Here is a 22211-nt window from a genome sequence, read left to right on the forward strand (position 1 = left end):
GGCAGAAATGTGTGATTCCCGATGCTATCTCTCATAGTAGGTTACACTTTCTCATTCTATCTGTGGTGAAACTTTTTTCACAGAGCTAGTTATACGTTTTCTCACACTGTTCTCTTACACTATCTTTACTTCAACTAATTTAATATTTATGCATCCGCTTTTCTTTTCTGTGAATGGTTGCTTTGTTGTTGTCTACTAGATGTTCAATACAGTGCCTGTGGACATCACCACATATGCTGATATTTCTCTTGGTGTCCAACAGAGTCTCCACCTCCCTGATTTTTACTCCCTTTAGTCTATTATTATTAATAACAACAATGAGAAAGAAATGCTGTTCAGCAAAGTATTGACTCCTGGCCAATATTATCTCTGATTTGGCATTTGGGAGTCATACCCTATTGCCACTGTGTGATCAACTTCTTGGGCATGTTACTTGTATCTGAGCTTCATTGCTCTTGGTCCTCTTCTTTCTCCTCATCCTCCTTCTCCTTCTAGGGCATAAGTATTTTGTGACTGAGCACAGCAGCCATTTTGTGAACAGAAAAGGCCTTCCGTGGCATCCTGTTTGTGAAAATGCCCATAATACTCCAACAACATTCTAATTATGCCTACTGGGCCAAAAATTTTGGAAAACCCTGGGCATGTTTTTTCACCTTGACTAATGACTTAGATTTCTCTTAAGTTTGTCTTTATTATCATTTTTTATTTTAACATTTATTTTAACATTAAACCTCTGCTCCAGCGATTTAGCATTTCCTCTCTCTCTTTTATCAAAATATTTCTGCTTACTCTTTGGTTGACTCCTCCAACTATTCTGGTGGTCACTGTCTGATTTTGTTTTCACTTTTCCCTGATTGCCATTTTATTTATTCTCTAGAATCTTTGATTCAGATTGCCTTTTGTGTGGGTGCAAAAGATGAATTTAAAATCCTTACAATAAATAAGAAAGTGCTTTGATCAGAGGAAGGCTGCATGGTGAATGGAAATCATTATCCATGTACTTATGAAAGGTACCATGTTACAGACAGAGTCTGTCTCAATATTCACTCCCTTCCCATTGTTGGAAGGTATTAATCTGAAAAGGACATTAACTGCAACTCCATGCATGTCTACTTAGGAATAAGGCCTACTACATTCAGTCAAAGTTAATTACAGGGAACTGTGCATAGGATTGTAGCCTAATTGTGGTCCAGACTAGCAAAGGTTTGCTAAATAGTTTCAAAGTTCTACCTTCAGAAATCTCAATGTCAATGGACGAACTTTTAATGTATCCTAGATATCCTTAAATACATGGGACTCATGGTTAATGCAGAGCAGGCAGTAGGCACCATTTGCCCAAGGAAGAAATAGTCAATACTGTGCTCTACTTCAGATCTTTGTGGAAAAATGAATCCCAATTTTTGTTTTGAACATGTAAATAGAAGTGATACCCAAAATGCAGAGGCCCCAGAAATGAGTTGGAAGGCCCAGACTCAGACTGCTCCAGCAGATATTCTATGGGGCAGGTATGCATGTGTGTTTGTATGTGTATTCAGTGACAAACTGTCAGCTTCAACTTCATTTGAAGCCAAAAATGTCACTTCACCTCAGCTAGACACTGAGAATGGGATGAGAACAGTGATGGTCACCTTGAGGAAAGTTTTCACCTTTAGAATGAAGATGCCATGTATCATACGGAATCTGGACTAAGATTAAAAAAAAAACCCTAAGCATAGTTTAAAAAACTATTTTAACTATGCTGATATGATTAAAAGTTAAGCAGTGATTAACTGAATTTTGTGCTGTCTTTTTTTTTTTTTTTTTTTAGCAAAGAGAGGAGATACACTAAAGTTACTGACTTGTTTTGTCCTTGTTCTTGTTCAGCCTAAACATGAAAAAATTAATCTTCAGGCAGAACTTCCCCCAGCATGGATATAAAGGGAAAGGCTAAGCCACATCTTTGCATTTCAAGCTTAAAACTAAAAACCACAAGATCAGGGTCAAATGAAAAGCCAGTAACTTTAAGAACCACTGGTTCTGTTTTCTAATCATGTGGACAAAAATGATTTTGTGGTCAGTCTTGAAGGAAAAGCCCAGCTTTGTGATCTGAAATGCATTCTGTCACTAAGCCTCAACCCACTCTGTCTCTGAGATTCAATATCATGGAGAATAAAGAATGCATTACCCAAAAAAAGGAAAAAAAATGTGGTAAACTCAAGTTTGAAATGGCCTAGGTTGATTGAAAGCAATGGGTTTATGCAAATAAAATTCTGCCACTGCATGCCTTTGTATTTGAATGGGTTAAGCATATCCAGACAATCTAATAATCAGGAATAGAAATGAATGAACCCTGCAGAAGGAACACATTTCGATCAGGAAGATTTTGGGAAACCAAGGTATCAGGACTGTCCCTTTTCCATTTGTTAATAGAACTTATCACTGGAAAAAGAACAGCAGTCATAAAGTTTAAATCTGAGGGCCAAACATTGTGGATATAGCCAAGATCAGTGTTTCTTGACTGTGACCATATGATTCTACTAGAGTTGAACATTAAATCTTAGGGAATATTCAGAAATTGGCAGGAACTAAATCGGAGCTATTGGGGATTTTAAGCAGTCTCTCCACCCTGTTCCAAAGTATGCTACTTACTGCAACCTTGGTATAAATTCCCCGATCTTCTCACTTCCCATGCCCTCAATGAAGTAAAAAGCAAAAAGGAATAAAACATTATCTTCCTTGCCTGGAGCAAAGATAAACAAAAATAATCCTCCCCAGTCCATTAAAATGACATGAAGTATGTGTGATGAGCTGCTGTAAAGACAAGCAACAAAGACAAGAGATAAACATGTTCTCAAAGAAGTGTCAATAGGCCTAAAATAAGGCTCAATAAACCTAAAATTAAGAATGATGGCCACTACTGAATGCATGTCTGAGATTTGTCTATTGTATGCATATTTCATAAATATATATGCTTATCAGCATAATGCTGTCTTTATGCTGCTATGGAATGTTGCATTGGGGTGCCAACATTCAAAATGTTCAGTGATAATACTGAATGTTTGATGGTGGTAATGCATTAAAGATTAGTGTTTGCTGTAGTGTAAGAAAGAGAGAGGGAAAATGCATGTGCATACAGGCAGAGCAAATATTCATCGTGCTTCAATTGTATGTAGGGCAGGAATAGTAAAAGGAAACCCAAAATTTGAGTCAAGAAAGGTGCATGATATGTATGAGGGAAAGAAATGCAGTACAAAAGGGAAAAATCCCTCTTGTGGTCAATAGCCAGAGTCTCTTAGTGTAGTCACTAGTAGTCAAGCATACGAGTATGTCTCACAGGCAGAAAGGCTGAGGTCCACTCCCTGAAATTTCCCTCTGTTTTTTAAGATGAAGTGAAACCTAAGAAGTACTGCCAGAAAGACTGACTCCTGGGCTGAAGAAACCTGTGGTTGATACAGTAAATGAAAGCCTCTTACGGTTCTGTGACAGGAGTGTAAAATCACAGCAGGAGCCAATTGGTCCAGCTGGTGAAGTGAACTTTAGCATGTCCTTGATTCCCCAGATTTCTGATCAGATGTGCACATGTGGCAAAACACTAGAGAAGAGTGGTTCCTTGTGCTCAGCTTTTCTACACAAGGCATTTCTTGTGTGGTGGTCATTCATTGCACTCAGCTATTGTGTCCTCCAATTGCACTCCTGTGTTTAACAGCACCTTCAGGTAGTCCTCTCCCCACCTTTTTCCTTCTTTTTACAATGAAGAAAATGTGGTAGTTTTGTGAAAGTGATGGAAAATGCATTTTCCACTCATGTAATGACCCCATCCTGCCATATAACAATGTCACATACAGATTATATAGTGGAAAAGCAAGAAAGGAAACTTTCTTTGCATTAAGTAAATACAGTGTTTTAACATCCTTGCAGGTGGCAGTCATGTAATGCATGATGAATATCACTAATGTATACAAAACTTCACATTCATGCATCATGTTGTTATCTCTTGTCTTTGGGCAGCAATCCTCAGGTGGTTAGTTTTGAAGACATTTCACTGGTGCCCTTCCAAAACCAACTAAGTTAATTTAGGAGAGTGATTGAGAAAGTACACAGTGGTCCATGGCCATAAGCTGAGCCAAATAACACTAATTATCTGGCACCAAATGATCTTCAGTTTTCTTGAGATGGCACTATGTTCTCTCAGACCCCTCCAAGGTAATCTAGTATGTTATACAGGGTTTATACAATACAGTACATTCTTGGTCTTTCCTTTTATTTTCCATTTCTTCCAAAAGACAGACTGTGCTTGATAAGGGCAGACAAAGTAAAGAGCTATATGTTTACAAATATTGCTTGCAACTTCCTAGCTGCAATGTAGATTGGACATGATACAGTGGCTACTTGTGAGAGGTCATATTGAGAGCACCCCTTTTTTATTGGCTGCTCTTTTATTTACACATAATTCATTCCATTTAACCCACGGTCATATTGATTTTAACATTTTTTTAATGTATGCCTTGCCCTAAGAAGCAGGGCAGAAGTAAGTAAAACAAACAGGCAAGCAAACAGCCTGAAACTATTATGCAATGAAGACAGCTCCTTATAATTTGACAGGAGGCTAGAAAGGAAGCTTCTGCATTTTGCTTAGTACCCAACATAATTTTATAGAAATAGTTGAACCTCCTGACAGAAACTGTGGACCAGAAACTAGAAGGCATTATTTCCTCTTGAGCGTACAGTGTTTATGGTGGAACAAATACAAGTTTCCTAGACAATTACACAAAGACTTATTGCTGTGAAGACAAAACTTCACTGTTGATTTTCTTATTTGTTAAGTAGCAGAGGGAGGAGGAGGAGCTTGGAGTTAGTTTGGAGTAATTTAGAGAGATTAGAGAAACAGTGGGAATAGTGAGTGTTTTAGCAGAGGATGTTGGAAGACTCAGAATAGATATAGCCAATCAGAATGCCGACGTCGACCAACTGTTGGCTGCTGTAGTTTATTTACCTATGGGCTGGGTATCCAACTTCTCATCTACTAGTTGCTCTGGGGTCATCAGCTCCCTTTGAGGGACATTAGGCATGCTTTCACTTTGACTGCCTGGACTGACCATCTCTTGATCTTTCTCATTCTGCATCTGTGCATAAACATTAATGCCCGGAATCTTCCTAAAACATTAACAGAAACCATCATTGGTGTGTACGCTATGGCTTTCATTGCACAATGCTTTCACACCTGACAGAAGAAAGGGAGGGAAAGAAGGAAGGAGTCATACCTTTTGAATTTGTAGATTACAAATACTGCCAGTCCCACAAATACCACGGACAGCAGCATCAGCATGGCTGAACCGCTGTGACTAGGCGAGACATCTATGAGTGGGGCTGTAGAAAGTCAAAGAAAAGTTTAGAACAACAGGTCCCAAATGTTCTTATAAGGCAGCCTAACTGGAAGAATTTTATGTTGATGGTTTTGATTTAGAATCCTCCCTACACAGTTCCTAAATATTTGGTTATCAAATAGTTGTTTGTAGCAGCCATTCATTCAGAAATCCATTTTTTAGGGATCAGTAAATGGAAACATTACAAATACACATAATCAGCAATATACAGGAGGGTGGCCACCTATGCATTCCCAAAAAAGAAGTAAATGCATCACTGAAAAAGACAAAAGAGGGCAACAAATTGCAAGGCTATTTTACAAATAGATAGATGACAATTTAGAAATATTGACTATATTTCAAACAGAAATGCAGTACTGACTAGGTAATTTGTATACCTGTTGTCCAGGTTCTAGGTGTTGATGAGCAACCATTTCCTTTTCCTCCTTTTTGGTCTTTGATTTTAAACTATGCTTGGGTGGCAATGCCCTTCAGATAGGTGAAACCTTCATAGAGAGGACTGTTTTTTGATAATTCATCTATGAAAGGTCTGATAACTATAAAGAGAACATTTGACCATCCCAATACTCACAGGATTACCTGTTATGGAAAAATTTTCTTTGATGTTTTTAGATCTCTCACTTCAAGGATTGCAGTTCATTTAGCAAATATACACAGTTATGCATCTAAAAAATATGGCATATCCACTAAGCCTCCACAGAAATCCAAGATCCAAAATAAACCAGTTTTAGTTCTAATCTAATCCTCAAAGAAAATGCCAATCAACTGGCCTTCCTACAAAAGCATTGGTACTAATGGCAATGATTGGCACAGTTTCTTGGCTGAGCAGACCCAAGGAATACCCTTCCTTCTTTCAATCTGAGTCTTGGTGATTGATGCTGCGGAATAACCATGCTTAGAATTACTATTCTAAAAATCCTATTTTTAAATTACTATTTAACTATTTAAAACTATTTAAAAATAGTTAAATCTACTATTTAACATGTGGGTATTTCCAACTTGCTGGGATTTGAATGTGTGGGTATGGGAGAAGGTGCAGGGAGGAAAGCTGGATAATCTCAGACAATTGAAGCATCTAAATCCCAAGCTTTTTGCAGCTCAATTTGGAGCATTTGGATTTTTTAAAAAGAAAACAAAGAAAACAATCCTTTTAAAAAGTGGCAGATGTCTATTTAGAGGACACTTTTAGTTCAGTAGTGACAGAAATTAGGTAGAATTTTTCCTCACCTCCTGTAGATTTTGCAGTGATAAAGAGGCCATACAGATATTTGCTCTGCTGCTAATTAAAAACAGGAGCACAGAGCCATAATCCCAAGAGAAGCTATTAGTAAATCTGGTTTAGGAACAACTTTAAACTGTGACTCATTCCTCATGCTCTTTAAAAGAAGGTTGTTTCTCCATATACTCTTCCCAGAGCTCTGTGCGGAAAACTTTCAAATGTGGGGATTTTTTTTTCTAAAAAGTGAAACTAGCAGGAAATGAATGCCTCTTGGTTAAGAATGAGAAAATTGCCTACCTTTGATAAAACTAAGTTGACCTCATTGTATCTTGCCTACGTGTGGGGTGCACTGTTCATGTGGATTTTGAGGCTGATTTGATGAATATGTAGACTAACAGCACAAGCCCATCCATGCCTTCTCTGCATTTAGTCCCATTGAGTTCAAAGGGACCTGCTTATAACTACCTCTCACTAAATTCAATGAGATCTCCTTTCAGAAGAACTTGAAAGATTATGGGCACCTTAATGAGGATGGAAGGAGTAGGATGGTGATGATTGCCTCCATGTTTTTCCCACCCAGCAAGACACTTTGACAACAATTTTTTTTTACCAACTAAGTGTTTTGCACGTGGGTATGAGAAGGACAGGCTAAGATGTGACTAAGATGCGGCATTACCTGAAGGATCCTAATTTTTCCCCTTCCTGCCCCAACACTGTCTCTGAGCTCAAACTCTTACCCTTGGGATGCACCTGAAGTGGATACAACTGCATCGGCTGTTAGGGCAGATGGGGAGTGCTCTGAGGTCAAAGCTAGAACTCCAGTCTCTCCAACAAGCCACCTAGAAGCCCAAAACATTTCATGATTTCTAGGTGGTTTGTTAAACATGTCAACAGTCTAGCCTCACGGAGTTCAGACAACACATCCACCTATGAACAGATTTGGGTTACAGAATGTATCCCCCTAGTTGCCACAAATCATAGTGGCTTATTTAGGACACCCAGGCTGAAAATGATCATGTAAACCCAACCAACAATTAAACCAGAATTGGGTGAAAGGATCTGATCATGCCTGAGAAGGAGGGTAGGACCACAGAAGCCCATTGCTGCTGCTCATGCATGGAACGTCAGACTATAATTTAGCATTCCATGCAAAATCACCCAGTGTGGCTGTTGAGTGTAAATAATGGCTTGGACTTCATAGAAACATAGAAACAGAGCGAGTCAGAAGGGGCCTCCCGGGCCATCTAGTCTGACCTCCGGCACCAGCCGGCTCCGCTCACGACATGTCCACCATGTGGATTTCCAGCCTATCCTTGAAAACCCACACCGAAGGGGCCTCAACAACCTCCCGTGGAAGCCCATTCCACACCCTCGGAGTCCTGACTGTCAGGAAGTGCTTCCTGGCATCCAAATGGAACCTTGGCTCCCTTCTTTCTATTATATGACATACATTTATGCCAAGCTGACCATGTGATATTAAAAATACATTATTAAAACATCATTTTGATTAACATGTTTCACAAGCATCTCTTTGGATGCAACATGCATCCTGTAGGAGCCACTGCAGCAAAGGGAATTCTGAAAATATAGTGCTGATAAGGGGTTGGGCACCAAATTATTAATATTTAGTGCTGCCATGAGTGTTATAAATATGCCAAAAGCCTTGCTCACAGTTTCTCTTACATACATCCCACTGAAATTGGTGGGATTGTTATATCCATGTAAGTCAGGGGTCTCAAACTCATGGTCCGCGGGCCAACTGCGGCCCGTGGGACGATATTTTGTGGCCCCCACTTGATATCAAAGTTTAGTGATAGTGCGGCCCGCACGTTTTTCTCACAGGCACCTGCGTGAGTCACTACCCTGGGCACAATGTTCCCTCTAAGCTGCGCGCTGGGATGGGCGGGTCATGGGGAGGGGCCCTGAGGCCTTCAAAGTGCTAGCAGCGCCCGGGCCGGCCTCCGGGAATGACGCGGGATGAGCGGCCCACCACCACCGCGGATGTTCAAGCGGGCCATGTGCCTTTTTGGGAGCACCTATCTGTGTGAAAAGCTCTTCTCCACCTTGAACTTTAATAAGTCAAAGTTCAGGTCCAAACTTACTGATGAGCATCTTCAAGCCATACTGAGGGTCTCAGTTGCTTCCTCCCTCAAGCCAAATGCGGCTCAGCTGTGTAAGAGGAAGCGCTGTCAGGTCTCTGGCAGCAAGGAGTAGGAGGAAGTAAGAGAAGCCCATGTTCTGAAGAACCGTTCATGTTCTAAATTATTATTAGTAAAGATTGAGAAGATTGGATCAGTTGTGCTTTTTTTGGAATACTTGATGCAGCCCAGCCTCACCCAGACTCTACTTCCAGCGGCCCCCAGGTAAGTTGAGTTTGAGACCCCTGATGTAAGTGATGGCAAGCTTTCTGGATGGAGCATTTAATGTCATGGAGTCAGTGAATAACAATTAAAGCTTACATGCTTTGTATAATTATTGGAAATATCACACATGTCAGAGCATGGTCATGGCATAGATAAGTTGGTGTTACTGGATTTTAAAAGGTATAGCAAGAAAACTTGCATTGAGTTTGCAGGAGCTTATCAATATCCTGCAAACAGGGCTCATCTGAATTGCACTCACCCTGTGATATTCAGAGATCTTACTAATTAGCTGCATCAAATAGGAAATGGGAAAAGGAAACACTCTGCATCACCATCATTATAATTAAAGGTTAAATTTAAAGATGTCTAAATTCAGAATTTCGCAGATCTTTTCCACCACTTTTAAAACTCTGAAATTCCAAGTTACTGAAAGGACATTGGTTTAAAATACTGGCAGTAAAATGCATTGCTGTGATTTTCCGTCTGCAAACAAGCATTGGGTTTTATCACCCAAACTTTGCTTGTGAGAGGTGAACTCAGCCATCATTATTAGCAGTTTAGCAATGAAGTCTGCGTCACGTTACTGATGATGTTTTGGATACATAATATGCATTATGTAGAATTACAATTACCTGCTATGGCTGAATGCCAAATATATTAGTATTTGCAGGGCTGACTTTATCCTGAAAAACCATTAAGAAAACTAGTATGGGGATAGAATGAGGGGAACAAATAACAATTTGCTGCCTAGCTAAATCGTATATTCCTGCATTTGGAATATAAACTTTCATAATATTGATTTTGATTAGAAAAATGTGGGGTGCTGTTGAAAACATTGCTTAGAATAAACCCTGTAAGGATTGCACCAACTTTCTGTCACCTGGCCATGTTCCACCTCTTCCTGCCATCACCTGCCCCTGCCCCACCTGTTGCCATCAGTTCTGACTCCTTCGAGCACACACATACATCCTCACACCCATTAGCCATTTGGCTCACTCTTGGCTCACTTCTGGGTGGCAGATGCCATCTGGGATATTCCAAAATGCAATGCCTGATGGCTCAAAATGTGATGCCACTGCATGCGAGGTTAAAGAGGTTTGGGTGCTGACTCAGGGCAGCAGCACTGAGCTGGAGCTCTGTGCCATTGATGAGGTTAGTCCATGTCCCAGAGCAGTACTGCAGGAAGCATGGTGGTAGGGTTGGCACCATGATGCCCACAGAAGCCAGCAGCCCGCAATAAGGATGTTGCAGCATGATGTGGGGTGCGGGGGGAATCCACAGATAGTTTGCAGTGAAATGGATGACACATCTAGTCCAGGATCTGTCATACAGCTGAGGGATCACTGGTGATAAACTGATATAGCAAATTCCATGAGAAAATAAACACCTTAAAAGAAACAATTCCTTTCAGTAATGAGATAGCCATTGCGGGATGATGCAAACAGGCTGCAATTCATGCATAGCTGCTAGTAATTAACTCCCACTGAACACAATGGGACTTAGATGTGGATTTCTGATTAAACTTTGCAGGTTTGCAAGAACATTCTTGAAAATCTCAACAGTTTTTAATCAGTGAGGCTTCTCAATAATATTTTAAAAAGAATTCTGGTGTTGATAGGCATTATAGGGCTATCTTAATGCCTCCTTTGGAAAGACATTGTGTTTCTCTTTCTACTGGTCTTGTCTTGTTTTCATCTGTGCTGTTTTTGTTCTGTTCTTTGTTAGGCAGGTCATATTGCATTACTCGGAAATGCATTACTTGCATCTGAAAGTTTACTGAGCTAATTTCATCTTTTGGAAACAAAACCTAGGAAATAAATATCTTCTTATATGCTCATCTCTATACAGTAGCCAATACCATATATGGAAGGTTTCTGCCTCAATTTCAGGACTAACTTGCAGGTTCAAATAAAATAATAATGAATAGACACAAATACTGTTAATCTCTATGTTAAAAAATGAAAAACCAATAAGATGACTTAATGTGAGGCACAAAATAAATCATGACATTTTTGAACTTCATTTTCAATATGGACCCTACCTTATTTAGTTATAGTTGGTTTATATCCCGCCTTTTTTCCTTTCAAGGAACTCAAGGTGCCTTACATAATTCTCATCCTCCCAAGCTTACTCTCACAACAACCTTGTGAGGTAGGTTGGCCTGAAAGTCTGGGACTGCCCCAAAGTTACCCAGTTAGTTCCATGGCTGAGTGAAGACTAGAACCCAGATCTCCTGAGCCCCAGTCCTGAACTCTTAACCACTGTAGTAAGGTACCACTTACTACAAACAAGGGAAAGGCTTCCATCCATACTTTTTTTCCAGTTCAGCTCTATGTACACTTATCTGTGAGTACATTCCAGGGAAATTAGTGGGACTTATTTCTCAGCAGACATGTGTATTATTTTACTGGAAGTCTAGTATTGATTATATTGAGCTATTTTCAACATATCATAATAAGTGCACAATGCATGCCAAGTATGAACAAAATAGGTCATTTCCACAGTATTGTCACTGAAGAAAGGTCAATAAATTGTGCTATCAACGTTAGCTGAAATTAGAAGGAATCACTACCAACCTGCTGTTAACTGGGCTGCATGGACAAGAATTCTAACCCCAGGCTTTAGGTCAAACTGGATGGCATTTTGGTTCAATTTCTGGACCAACAGTTCTGAAATCTGGAATAAGGAAGGATGACAACATAGTTATAAAAGAATTCAGGAACTGTCCAAGAACAAGAATGTCCTATCCTAGAAGGCAATCATGAAGTGATATTTCAGAGGAACATAGGTATAAGACATCTTGGTACAGTTATGAAATGACCCCGATATATACCCATAGCCATAAAAATGAATTTCTACGGACAGTTCTTTTCCCCATTGATCTAAATTGTGAATTAGTGAGTACGAGTCTCAGTTCATTAGTGAGTACGAGTCTGAGACAGAGGACAGTGAGGCAATCAGTCCATGCCAACTGTCCACATGGAAGCTTTGAATTCCTCCATGCCATGCCCAGGCATCAGACAATAAGCACCATATAATTTCAACTGAACTATATTAGAAATCCAATTATTTGTACATATATGAAAGCAAATGAATGAATAAAAATAGCAAGCCAGGCTTACAACTGTCTGCTATTTATTTATTTAAAACTTTTTTAGACCGTTCCTTATCATAGTCTTGGAGAGACAACTGAACTTGCACCTTGTACAATTTAGGCTTCTATCACAGGCTTAAAAACTAGGAAGTTCTTTTAAAGAGACAAAGTTCTTCTTCTTAAACAAAAATGTTGCACATATTCAGCTCTCTCTCTCTCTCTCTCTCTCTCTCTCTCTCTCTCTGTGTGTGTGTGTGTGTGTGTGTGTGTGTGTAAGGACAGGACCACACAAGTGATTAGTTTCATAATTGTACCTTCAGCAGAAGCTGACATGTGAGGGCAGCCATGCTGTGGCAAAGATCTATGTAGAATCCATTTCCATGAAAGGCTCACCACATGATGTAATCACCTAATGTAATTTGTTTTAAACATGCCTTCATACATTTTCAAAGGTTAATGAGAAATTATTAGGTGAAAAAGGATATTCCCATCATTTGTAAGGCCATTTTCAGTCTTCCTAATTTTGTTGATTTAGTTTAACTCCGTAATGCTGCTCAGATGGGAATAGATGATCTGACTTCATTCTTCATTGTGAGAGCTTTGTCATTATCCTTTTATTATCTTTATTGAATTTTTAAAATGCTTTTGGTCCCTGCATTTCACATTGTCCACTGATTGCTTGGAACATTATTCCTGATTCCACACTAACTGGGGAATCAGTTTACATGCTGAAAATTGAACTAGTTACTTGTACGTGTTGTATTTAGACACACACAGGCATGTGCCTACATAAAAATGATAGAAATTTCGTATGTCCAATATTGTATCTCTCACAATATAATAGAGAATCTATTACTTTCCTTCCTTAATTTCCTTCTTACTCCTTGTCTACTTTTCCTTGCTTAAAATTTGATGTACACATTTTTAAAATAATCTGTATTTGCATAATACCTCCTTGTTAAGAAACAACAGAAGATACAAAATAGGCTATTTAAGCAATTGCTCTGTGAAAATGCACACTAAAAACGATTCTACTCTTGCCCCATTTCAAAAAATAAACAAACAAACAAACAAACCCTAAACTAAACACTAAACAGAACTGAATTTTCTAATCAGGGTTGCGTAAACTTGTCAAGCTATAAGCCTATAACTTTACACATTTTCAGAATGTGCACACATCCTGAAAGTGAGGTTCTAGACTGGCTTAGATAGAAGCATCTTGATGCCTCCCAGAGTAGAAAGTAGAGGAAACTGTGGCACACAGTAAACTTGTGGATAGCAAGAGCTATCTTGGTCTTTAGCCACCACTCCAAAATGTGCACTAGGCATTTTCTAGGGCTTATAGAGGTTAAATCTTTTCTTAATCCTTGAGTTGATCAAGACATGTTTTAAAGAGTTCTCAGGATCATTTGTATCAAAGAGAGAAGTGTTTCATTACTTTTACCTGCTTTGCAGCATAGTTTATTCTTATCTGCATAGCCACTGCTATAGCTTGAGCTAAATCTGATGTCATTTAGCCAAATGTACTAAAATGCAATTTTCGTGTTTTCAGGAGTAAGTACGTTATATCTATACTTGGATACTGAACTAGCCAATGAAATATTGTAAACTACAGTTCTGAAGTACACACAAAGTAGATTTGCATATATCTGAAGGCAGTCTTGACCTGCAAAATCTATATGACGTATCCATCTCTTCACACACTCACTTATAGCTTCTGACTTTGGGTCTAGTCTTGCAGACTAGTTTTGAAGCCTGCCCACATCTTGACAGTTTACACAGTCACAAATGAAGATTTGGTTAAGAAGCAGTGCTATTTTTGTAAAAAAAAAAAAAAAAAAAGCCTCACATCTTGGGGTCACACTTTTACACTAAAAAAGATTTTCAATTCACAAACTTTTTTTGAAATAAAGAACTTATTTACCTTTTGCACGTAGCCAGTCACTTTACACACACAGAAACGTAATGGTCACCGCCGGCAGTAAGCACTCAGAGAGTGACCACACGACTGATCCCAAGCCGAGCAGCATCCCAAGCCAAGCAGTGCCCTCACAATCAGCACAGACACACAAGCAGCCCGCATGCACTATTTTAATTATTTTTGCCGCTGACCAGCTATGCCCGACAGGGCGATTCAAAATCACTTGGAAAAATCCATTTAAAAAAGGTGCTGGAATGCCGTTCCGGTGCTTTCTATGACAAAAAAAGCCCTGTTCAGAAGTATCCAGAATCCACTACAATTTCAACAGTCTAGCAGAGAATTTACAGCCATGACATGTAACGTTCCATGAGTTCAACCCTTCCTACAGAAGCTCCAACACTTTCAGAAGGCCAGCGGTCTTTTACTGTTTTATGGATGTAAGGCCAGCTTGGATGCATGAAACAAAGCACAAAATAATGTCTTGGTTAGCAGCTGCAGAAGCAGAGTCACTCTTCCATACACACAACTTCTACCTTTGTAAATGCTGCACATGCTAGAGAGGAAGGTTGATGGGTTGTACAAAGTAGCTTTCACAATTGTTTGTGGACTTCATCTCAGCTTGGCTCATATCCTAAGCCAGGTCTGAGACCACAAGAGTCCAATAAGCAGAAGAAAGATGGATTCTGTGAGACCATTACAATCTTGTTTGGAAATACAACCATCTGTGAGAGGAGGGGAAGAGGATCTGTTGCCTTCAGAGGCCTTTTAGAACACTTTTCTAACCTTGTGGCTAGTTCTACAAAATACCCTATGGCTGTCTAGGATCTCTCTAGCAGCTGTAGGATTGTGCTTCCTATGGTTTTCTTCATACATGTATTAACTTTCTCACACTTTTAGGAGAGCTAATAGAATGAAGTAGACACAAAGATCTTAGTACCCATATTTATTCCAAATGGCTGCTCTATATTGTTCTTATTGTTTCAAAGACTGAACAAACTATTGAAGATGAAACTTCTTGGCATTGCAAAACACCTAATTTAGACTTGTCAAGATTCTCCCCTGTGAAAATAATTAGTTCCCTGAATTAGTTATGGTCCTTCACATAGCTTCATTGACTTTATCAGCTTCATTTGCAGAATTAGACAGAATGAGCAAAAATGTTTTTTCAACAGAAGCCATTCTTTGTCTGTCATGCTCTCATCAACAGACATATAATGAATAATAAGAAATTATTTGCAAAAAAGAAATGAGATAGAGAGAAGAGGATTTAATTTCCAAACAAACCAAAGCAAAACAAGCCAAAATTAATTTTGCTGCTGGAATAATTTCACCTGAATAAAGACTGACTTTGTCTCCCTGTGTGTGTCTGCAACCAAAATGAGACCTGAACACCACTGCTGCACTTCAGAGATAAAAATGTGGCTCAGAATCTATTTAACCTTTATCGTGCTTGCGTATGTCATACACTACCATCCTCTTCCCATCTATAGTGCATCTGGTTTTTCATAGGCAGCAAATTGAAAATTATCTCACTTTGTAAAGGAAATGATAACATGACCAAGAAGCATATTTAACAAAGATAACCACAACCATGTTATTGAAACATTTAGGAGTGGCTGAAGGCTGAATTGATGAATCGTGCCATTTGGTGGAAAATGTTTTTGTTCCAGTGTTTTGAAGTATACAATGAAGAATTCCAAATACATCAGATCCACTCTGAAAACAGATAATCTGGAATTCCAAGTCTCAGTAGAAATTTGTACATACTGGATTTCAGGAGCTGCCCTAAGACAACATGGAAGTAAGAATCAAGATATCTGAGCTCAGTTAAAGTTAGAGAAATAACATGTTAGTTCCATTGCCCAGAACAAGCAAAATGTCATAAGATGAAGAATTCTGATACCCTGAAAACTGACTACTGACCAACTAGCAAACTGATGGTTTTATTACCTTCTTTCCTTCACCAAAGCTCTTTTCTTTTAAAAGCAGACTCAATATTAATGTGAAATGTTAACCTGATGCGATTTTCAGCTTCCCTGCTCTTAAGTGAAGCAGTTAACTGGTTTCCTGCTCAGAGCTCCCTTCCAACCTCAAATAATCCAAAAATCTATTATCACTATCTTGTTTAGAAATATTAAAACTGGATAACCTCTATTCACAGACTGAAAAGTGGCTGGGAGGTGGTTATTTTAGGATGGTTGTTGGACTGGGGTACGAATTAACAACTCATTGTAGCCTACTAAATGATTCAGGCTACAGTTCCCTTCAACCCTAACTAGTATAGCCATGATGGGAATTGTCAGCTTAAATCTGGAGGGCTACAAGTTGCCTGCATGTGCTCTAGAGCACAGAAGCTGTGGACCAACAAACATGTGCCTCATGCACTGGAAGCACCATAAGCAACTTCTGACAACTGTGAAGCCCTTGGAGGATTTTAAAGCCTGTTCCACTATCTCATTGCACTCAGTGGCAGTTTCTGTGACAATCTGTTGGAAGGGTTCCGGTTGCTGCACCTACTGTTGATAGCTGTTGCTTGGGAAATCATGGCATCCTTCTCAGAATGAGGTGTATGGCAGCAGCAGAGGCAGACATTTGCAAAGTCAGTGCAGTGCAAACTGGGGGAGTTTGGCTGCTTTGTTAAGTTCACATCTTTACTTACAGTGACCTGGTTCACACTTCCTGGACCAATGCAGGGACTGGGTTTCAGTTTCCCTACTTTGCATTCTGTGATACAGTCCAAATAAAAGGTACCATGATGTCTACAAAAACGCATAGCTCAGAATATATAAAAAATGTATGTTTGAGGTCAATTGCACTGAAAAGTGTACGATGTAGTGCAAAGTGCATGCAAAAATACATTGAACACTAAGGCACACTTTAATGCATTTTCCTCTTAAATTTACAGAAGCAGGTTAGAACAGACTTAAGAATGAGCAAATGCATACAAAATTTATGGAAACTGGAGCTAGGTTGAACTGTCCATCTCTGGTTGAGGTGCACAGCTCTGAGTAGCAGCACCCAGTACGGCATCACCGGCCACCATTACTCACTAAGCAGGCATACAAACTACCCATGCCTCTTCTGTCACCTTGCAACACTCTCTAGCAAGAGTGTCTACTTCTTCTTATCCATGCAATGGCACTCAGCAGCAGAAAACAGCCTTCCTGCAAGCACAGCACTAATTGCTAGTGGCATACACTTGTCTGCATGATCTCGGGTTGCTTTTAGGTAGTTAGTGATTGGATTCAGACAATATAATAACCTACACTCAAGGGTTGAGGTGTGAGTTGTTGCTGAACCATGGATTGCTGTTGAAATGTGGGTTATTGTGTTGTCTGCACTTAGCCAAGAGAACAAAACATGAGAACAATAGCCACCTCCCAGCCATGAGAACAAATCACCTGTACAACAAATTGGGTTCTTTTCATGAGTTCTTCATGGTTAATAAGCTACAGCTTGTTTGTACAACTGATTTAGGCAACACAATAACATACATTTCAACAACTCATACTTCAATAGCAACCCATACTCAACCCTTAACTGTGGGTTATCGTATTCTCTGAACCCAGCCAGAAAGTTCATTAAAATGCATAGAATACTTTAATTCTGTCATGTTGAATTCACTAATTGCACATATAGTATACCATAACTTTTGCTGTTCTGTATCTCAGTAATAAATTATTATGTTTCCAGAAATACTTGCATCCTTTATAGGCACATCATTAGTGAATTTAGATATTGCAACCTATTTTTGTTGCCACCCTTTAGAACTGGAATACATAAAGAACCATTCCTACTATGAACGGTGCATCAGGGTGCTTGGATTAGAGGTATGGCAATACTGTACAAGTTGGGAATACTGAAGTCATACTAATGAACACACCCATGTGCCTGTTCAGAAAACAAGGTAGACTTGCCTTTGTCTTCTTCCTCACCCAGCCATTCCTCAGAATTAATAGCACAACCCTATGCATATCTAGTTAGAGGTAAGTTCCACTAAACTCAGTGGTAATTACCTATAAGACTGAAGACAAAGAATTCTGGAGGTGAATTTGATGGTCATACTGCCCCTTTCATGATTGCATTTATTACATGAGAGCCTGGTTTCTGTGGTGGATTAAAGAGGAGCAAAGACTAGAAAGGGACAGGAATGGCAGAGGTTCTCCCTGTGCTCCTGGCCACAGAAGTCGCATGGTACTCCATAGATAGCAGAGATCTCCTATATGTGACAGCCTTAATTTTAAGGCACTGATATTTTGTCACTACTGTTACACTTGATTATATGACTTCATTCCTTAATAATGCCTGCTTCAGTACAGAAGGCTGGTGTATAGCAACCCTTGAATCTAACCACCCATTTAAGGAGCAGATGGAAAACCACCCCCTTTATGATGAAAGACATTATTTCCTTCAGGGTGAAATGTCTTTCTTGTCATTTGTGCCCTAAGAGGAATCTCATATGGGATACAGAGAATAAAATCTTCAGAGATGTCACAACATGAATAGAGTACCTGCCTGTGAATGCTAAGCAGAAAATTCCAGTTCTTAGCATGTGCACTACCAAACTACTTTAAAGGATAATTTACTCCTCAAGATTCTGTCTGAATACAGGAGTCTTGTGTGAAATAGAAAACAGCAGCACATGAACATACAGACAATAATTAGAATCCATTGAATATTGACATGACTTCAACAGGAAACTCCCAAACAAAAATCTCTCTGCTACATTTCAGAGTGTCATGCCGAGATAGGGTCTTATTGTCTGCATGTCAATCATCAAGATATCCTGCTATACCATATGAAGGCTGAAACAGTCAAACATTTGAAATGTTTGTGGGGGAGGTGTTGATTTAGCTGTTAATTACCATTAGGATGGTAAACCAATAGAAGAAAATTTTACAGGAAACATTTTTGCCCTAAAAAAAATTAATTCTGGAGTTTCAGTTTGACTTCCACCTCATACTGCATTGCTGCCATGATTCTAATTGTTGAAGAAATTGACAACCAAAAGCCAAAAAGCCAATTCCTATTCCTTGTAAATAGGAATCAGAGGGAAAGAATGTAAGGTGAAATTCAGTATCTATGTCACTTGAGGAAATCATTTGGATGGCCATGGTAGGACAAATGTAGTGGATGAAAACCATCTACTTAGATATTCAACCTGTCCTAGATATTCAACAGGGCTGCACTCCCACCAAAGGACAAGGGTTGCAATTTGGGGGTGCTCCTGGAGCCAGAACTGTTGCTTGAGTGTCAAGTGAACTTGGTGGCATGGAGCATCTTTTACCAGCTAGGCTGATTTACTAAGTACAATCCTATCTAGACAGGCAAAGCCTGGCTACATTTCCATGCTCTGGTAACCTTCTGTCTCAAAGTAATGTGCTCCATGTGGGACCGCCTTAGAAAATGGTCCAGAAACTCAAATTGATTCAGGATAGGACAGTACGGCTGTTAATGATGATTGGCCCATGTGATCACATCATGCCAGTCCTCCTTTCACTGCATTGTCTGCCAGTTGAAGTCTGGGCCCCATTAAAAGTATTACTTTTAATATTTAAAGCCCTAAACAGCTTGTGGCCAGGTAATTGAGGGAACACCTGGTTCCATATTTCCTACCCAGCCTCTAAGTTCATTCACTGAGATCCTTGTCAGGGAAACCTTGCCTCCCCCACCCAAAAGAAGGAAGGGGGTGACAACCAAGAGAAGGGCCTTCCCAGTAGTGGCACCCCATCTCTGGAACATGCTCCCTTGAGAGGTATGCCTTGCATCATCTTTGCTTTCTTTTTAGCATCAGGGAAAGCTTTTTATTTTTCAGACATTTTAATAGATAAGGATTAATTTTAATACACTATTACTATTACCATTATTACAACTACTACTACTACTACAATTGCTGCTGTGTTGTATGTTAATTTTCATACAGTTGCTGTGGATTGCTTATCTTGTTATACTGGATTGATTGTTTTACTGTTTTATCTACATGAACTTATTTCATTGATTATTTATATGTTTTTAAATGTGTAAACTGCCCAGAGAGCCCATGGGCTACTGGGTGGCATACAAATGCAACACATCAATAAATAAATCCGCCTTGTACAATACAAAGAAACAAGACACTATTGCATGGCCCTGCGTGTGAAGCAGAGCACTTCCACAGAATGGTGCCCTGCCATCCACTGCGATGCGGTACCACCACCAAACAACTGCTAGCAGTTCTTCCTTCCTGCCACTGCCCCCTGGCACCACCACTACTTTCTGCTGCTGTCCTCAGCTCAGGCTCTATAAAACAAGAAGCCTGTGAACTTCATAGTCTCTCACTGCACAAATGATTACAGGTATAGGAAGGAGAGGAGATGGGCAGCCAGGTGATGAGTGGCCAGTGATGCATGGCCGGGCAGCGGTTCTGGGAATCTGCTTCTGTCAGTGGGAATCAGAATCTGAGAACAATGTTATCTTATGGGCAACATAATGCCATCAGGGGGGAAAAAATGGAAGTGTTAGAACGACATTTTTTCTTGAAAAATAAATGTATGCGACTCCCTGCACATTGAAAAGCCAGATGGATATTGCTCTGCAGGTTTTGCCTAGCAATAAAGAAAGAATAATTCCCATAATGTAGTAGATTACAATCTTGCCCCTTAAGGAAGCATAATGGAGAGGATGCTGGAGTCCCTCTTTAAAGCTGTATTACTCTTGTCGTCCTATAAAGGCTTATGATGACAATGTAACAATGTTGCAATACTTTATGACCACAGAAAGCCTGGGAATGCAAGGGGAAAAATATCTATATAATAATTTGTGGAATTCAATAAGCATCCAAGTGCTGGAGGCAACCTGTGTCAGTTGTAAATCTGAGATTCTATATATTTGCCTTCATTTCCAATTCATGTTGGGGGAGGATGGATCCGCATCACCATATATCTTTTTTCCCTAATGTTCATCACTAGCATGGATGGATATTATGAACATGAGTAGTATGTCAAGCACAATAAAAGCCCAAAGACTAAAGTGAATACAAACCATAAGCTGGAGATGATTTCTGTTTGACCATTGGGCAAAGCAAAGTTGAAAGAACCAATGTAATTTACGGAAGTGTCACTATTAAAAATGTTTTAATAAATACATAAATAAATATTCAGATTCTCAGTATTCAGAATTTTTGAACTTTCAGGTGTTGCTTTATAAATTCTAGTTGCAAATGTGTGTGTGTGTGTGTGTGTGTGTGTGTGTGTGTTTTAAAACAGCTTTAAGCTGCTAAATTCACTAGTTTTATAGCTTGTTATTTCTAAAATTCCTGAAGCTGACAATTTCTGTAACTGGAAATACATGCAAAAAAATTATTATATCCAGATTAAACTTTGGACAGCTAGCAAATCTGCAACAAATTAATCAATTTATTCTCTAGGTAATTTCTAAAAGAGATCGAGTGGCTCACCCTTTACTAGTGTGTTCTACCATAACCTGCTACTGGATTAGGTTGAATATTTTCAAAACTAGGCACTTTCATCTTGGATCAGCCAGGAGAAAAACTATGAGTTAGGACAGAGTGGTGGAACATTGCTCAGAAAATTTAGAATCTCTATCGACTTCTATGAACCAATCACCCAATTAAAAAGACAGGAACATCTTGTAGTTATTAGGTCAAAGTACAGCTGGTCTTGATTTTATGAATGAATATATTCAAAGTTATAAAAGTCACATTTATGCACAAAGACACACACAGACTTCATTCCCCATATTTTTAAGATGTAAGCACATGTGTGAGTTATTTCCTCCAATAATAAAATCATCGCTCATATGAAAAACATGGGTTATGTGATTCTAAAAAAACACTCAAATGAAGTTTATTGCATAGGTTATGATGTCAGCTGTCTTCTGGCAATTTCCTTTCTATTCCTGCATTGAATGAGCATCAATATTTCCTGTTTTGCTTGATTTCCATGCAACTGACAATAAGCAATGGGTATGAACCAAAAATGTTAATATGAAGTGAAAAAAAATCTTTTAATATGAAATGTGTGTAACCAAACATTTCCTGCTTGAAATTCCAAGTTCTCATTCAACTATAAGCTCTTCCCATTCTGCATGATGAAAGGAACTGATACCTGCTGTAGATCTTCTGGTGTTCGTTTGTCTTCACCTGTGTCATCTTTGTAAGGCAAAATAAAGAGTTCTGCAGCTGTGGGTAAACCTGGCAGGATTGCCACCAAGATATTTTGGCTTGAAATACCTGTTGCCTGATGTGCAGAAA

General features: G+C 39.3%; 1 protein-coding gene across 3 annotated transcripts in view; it reads right to left on the reverse strand.

Annotated features, from left to right (window-relative positions):
* The window catches only part of LOC123027417 (VPS10 domain-containing receptor SorCS1-like), a 435900-nt gene that overhangs the window by 3616 nt on the left and 410073 nt on the right, over positions 1-22211 (reverse strand). For 2 of the 3 annotated variants that reach the window (XM_044438294.1, XM_044438303.1), the window contains 4 exons: positions 22066-22197; positions 11522-11621; positions 5241-5346; positions 4973-5133 (listed from right to left, as the gene is read on the reverse strand). In XM_044438294.1, coding sequence (XP_044294229.1) covers positions 4973-5133; positions 5241-5346; positions 11522-11621; positions 22066-22197 — 499 coding nt within the window. Of the gene's footprint in view, positions 1-4205; positions 5134-5240; positions 5347-11521; positions 11622-22065; positions 22198-22211 lie in introns of those variants that run through there. The other variant, XM_044438286.1, reaches the window with a different exon arrangement.

Source organism: Varanus komodoensis, unplaced genomic scaffold (assembly GCF_004798865.1).
Source record: "Varanus komodoensis strain SLA01 unplaced genomic scaffold, ASM479886v1 scaffold1, whole genome shotgun sequence".
NCBI classification, from domain to species: domain Eukaryota; kingdom Metazoa; phylum Chordata; class Lepidosauria; order Squamata; family Varanidae; genus Varanus; species Varanus komodoensis.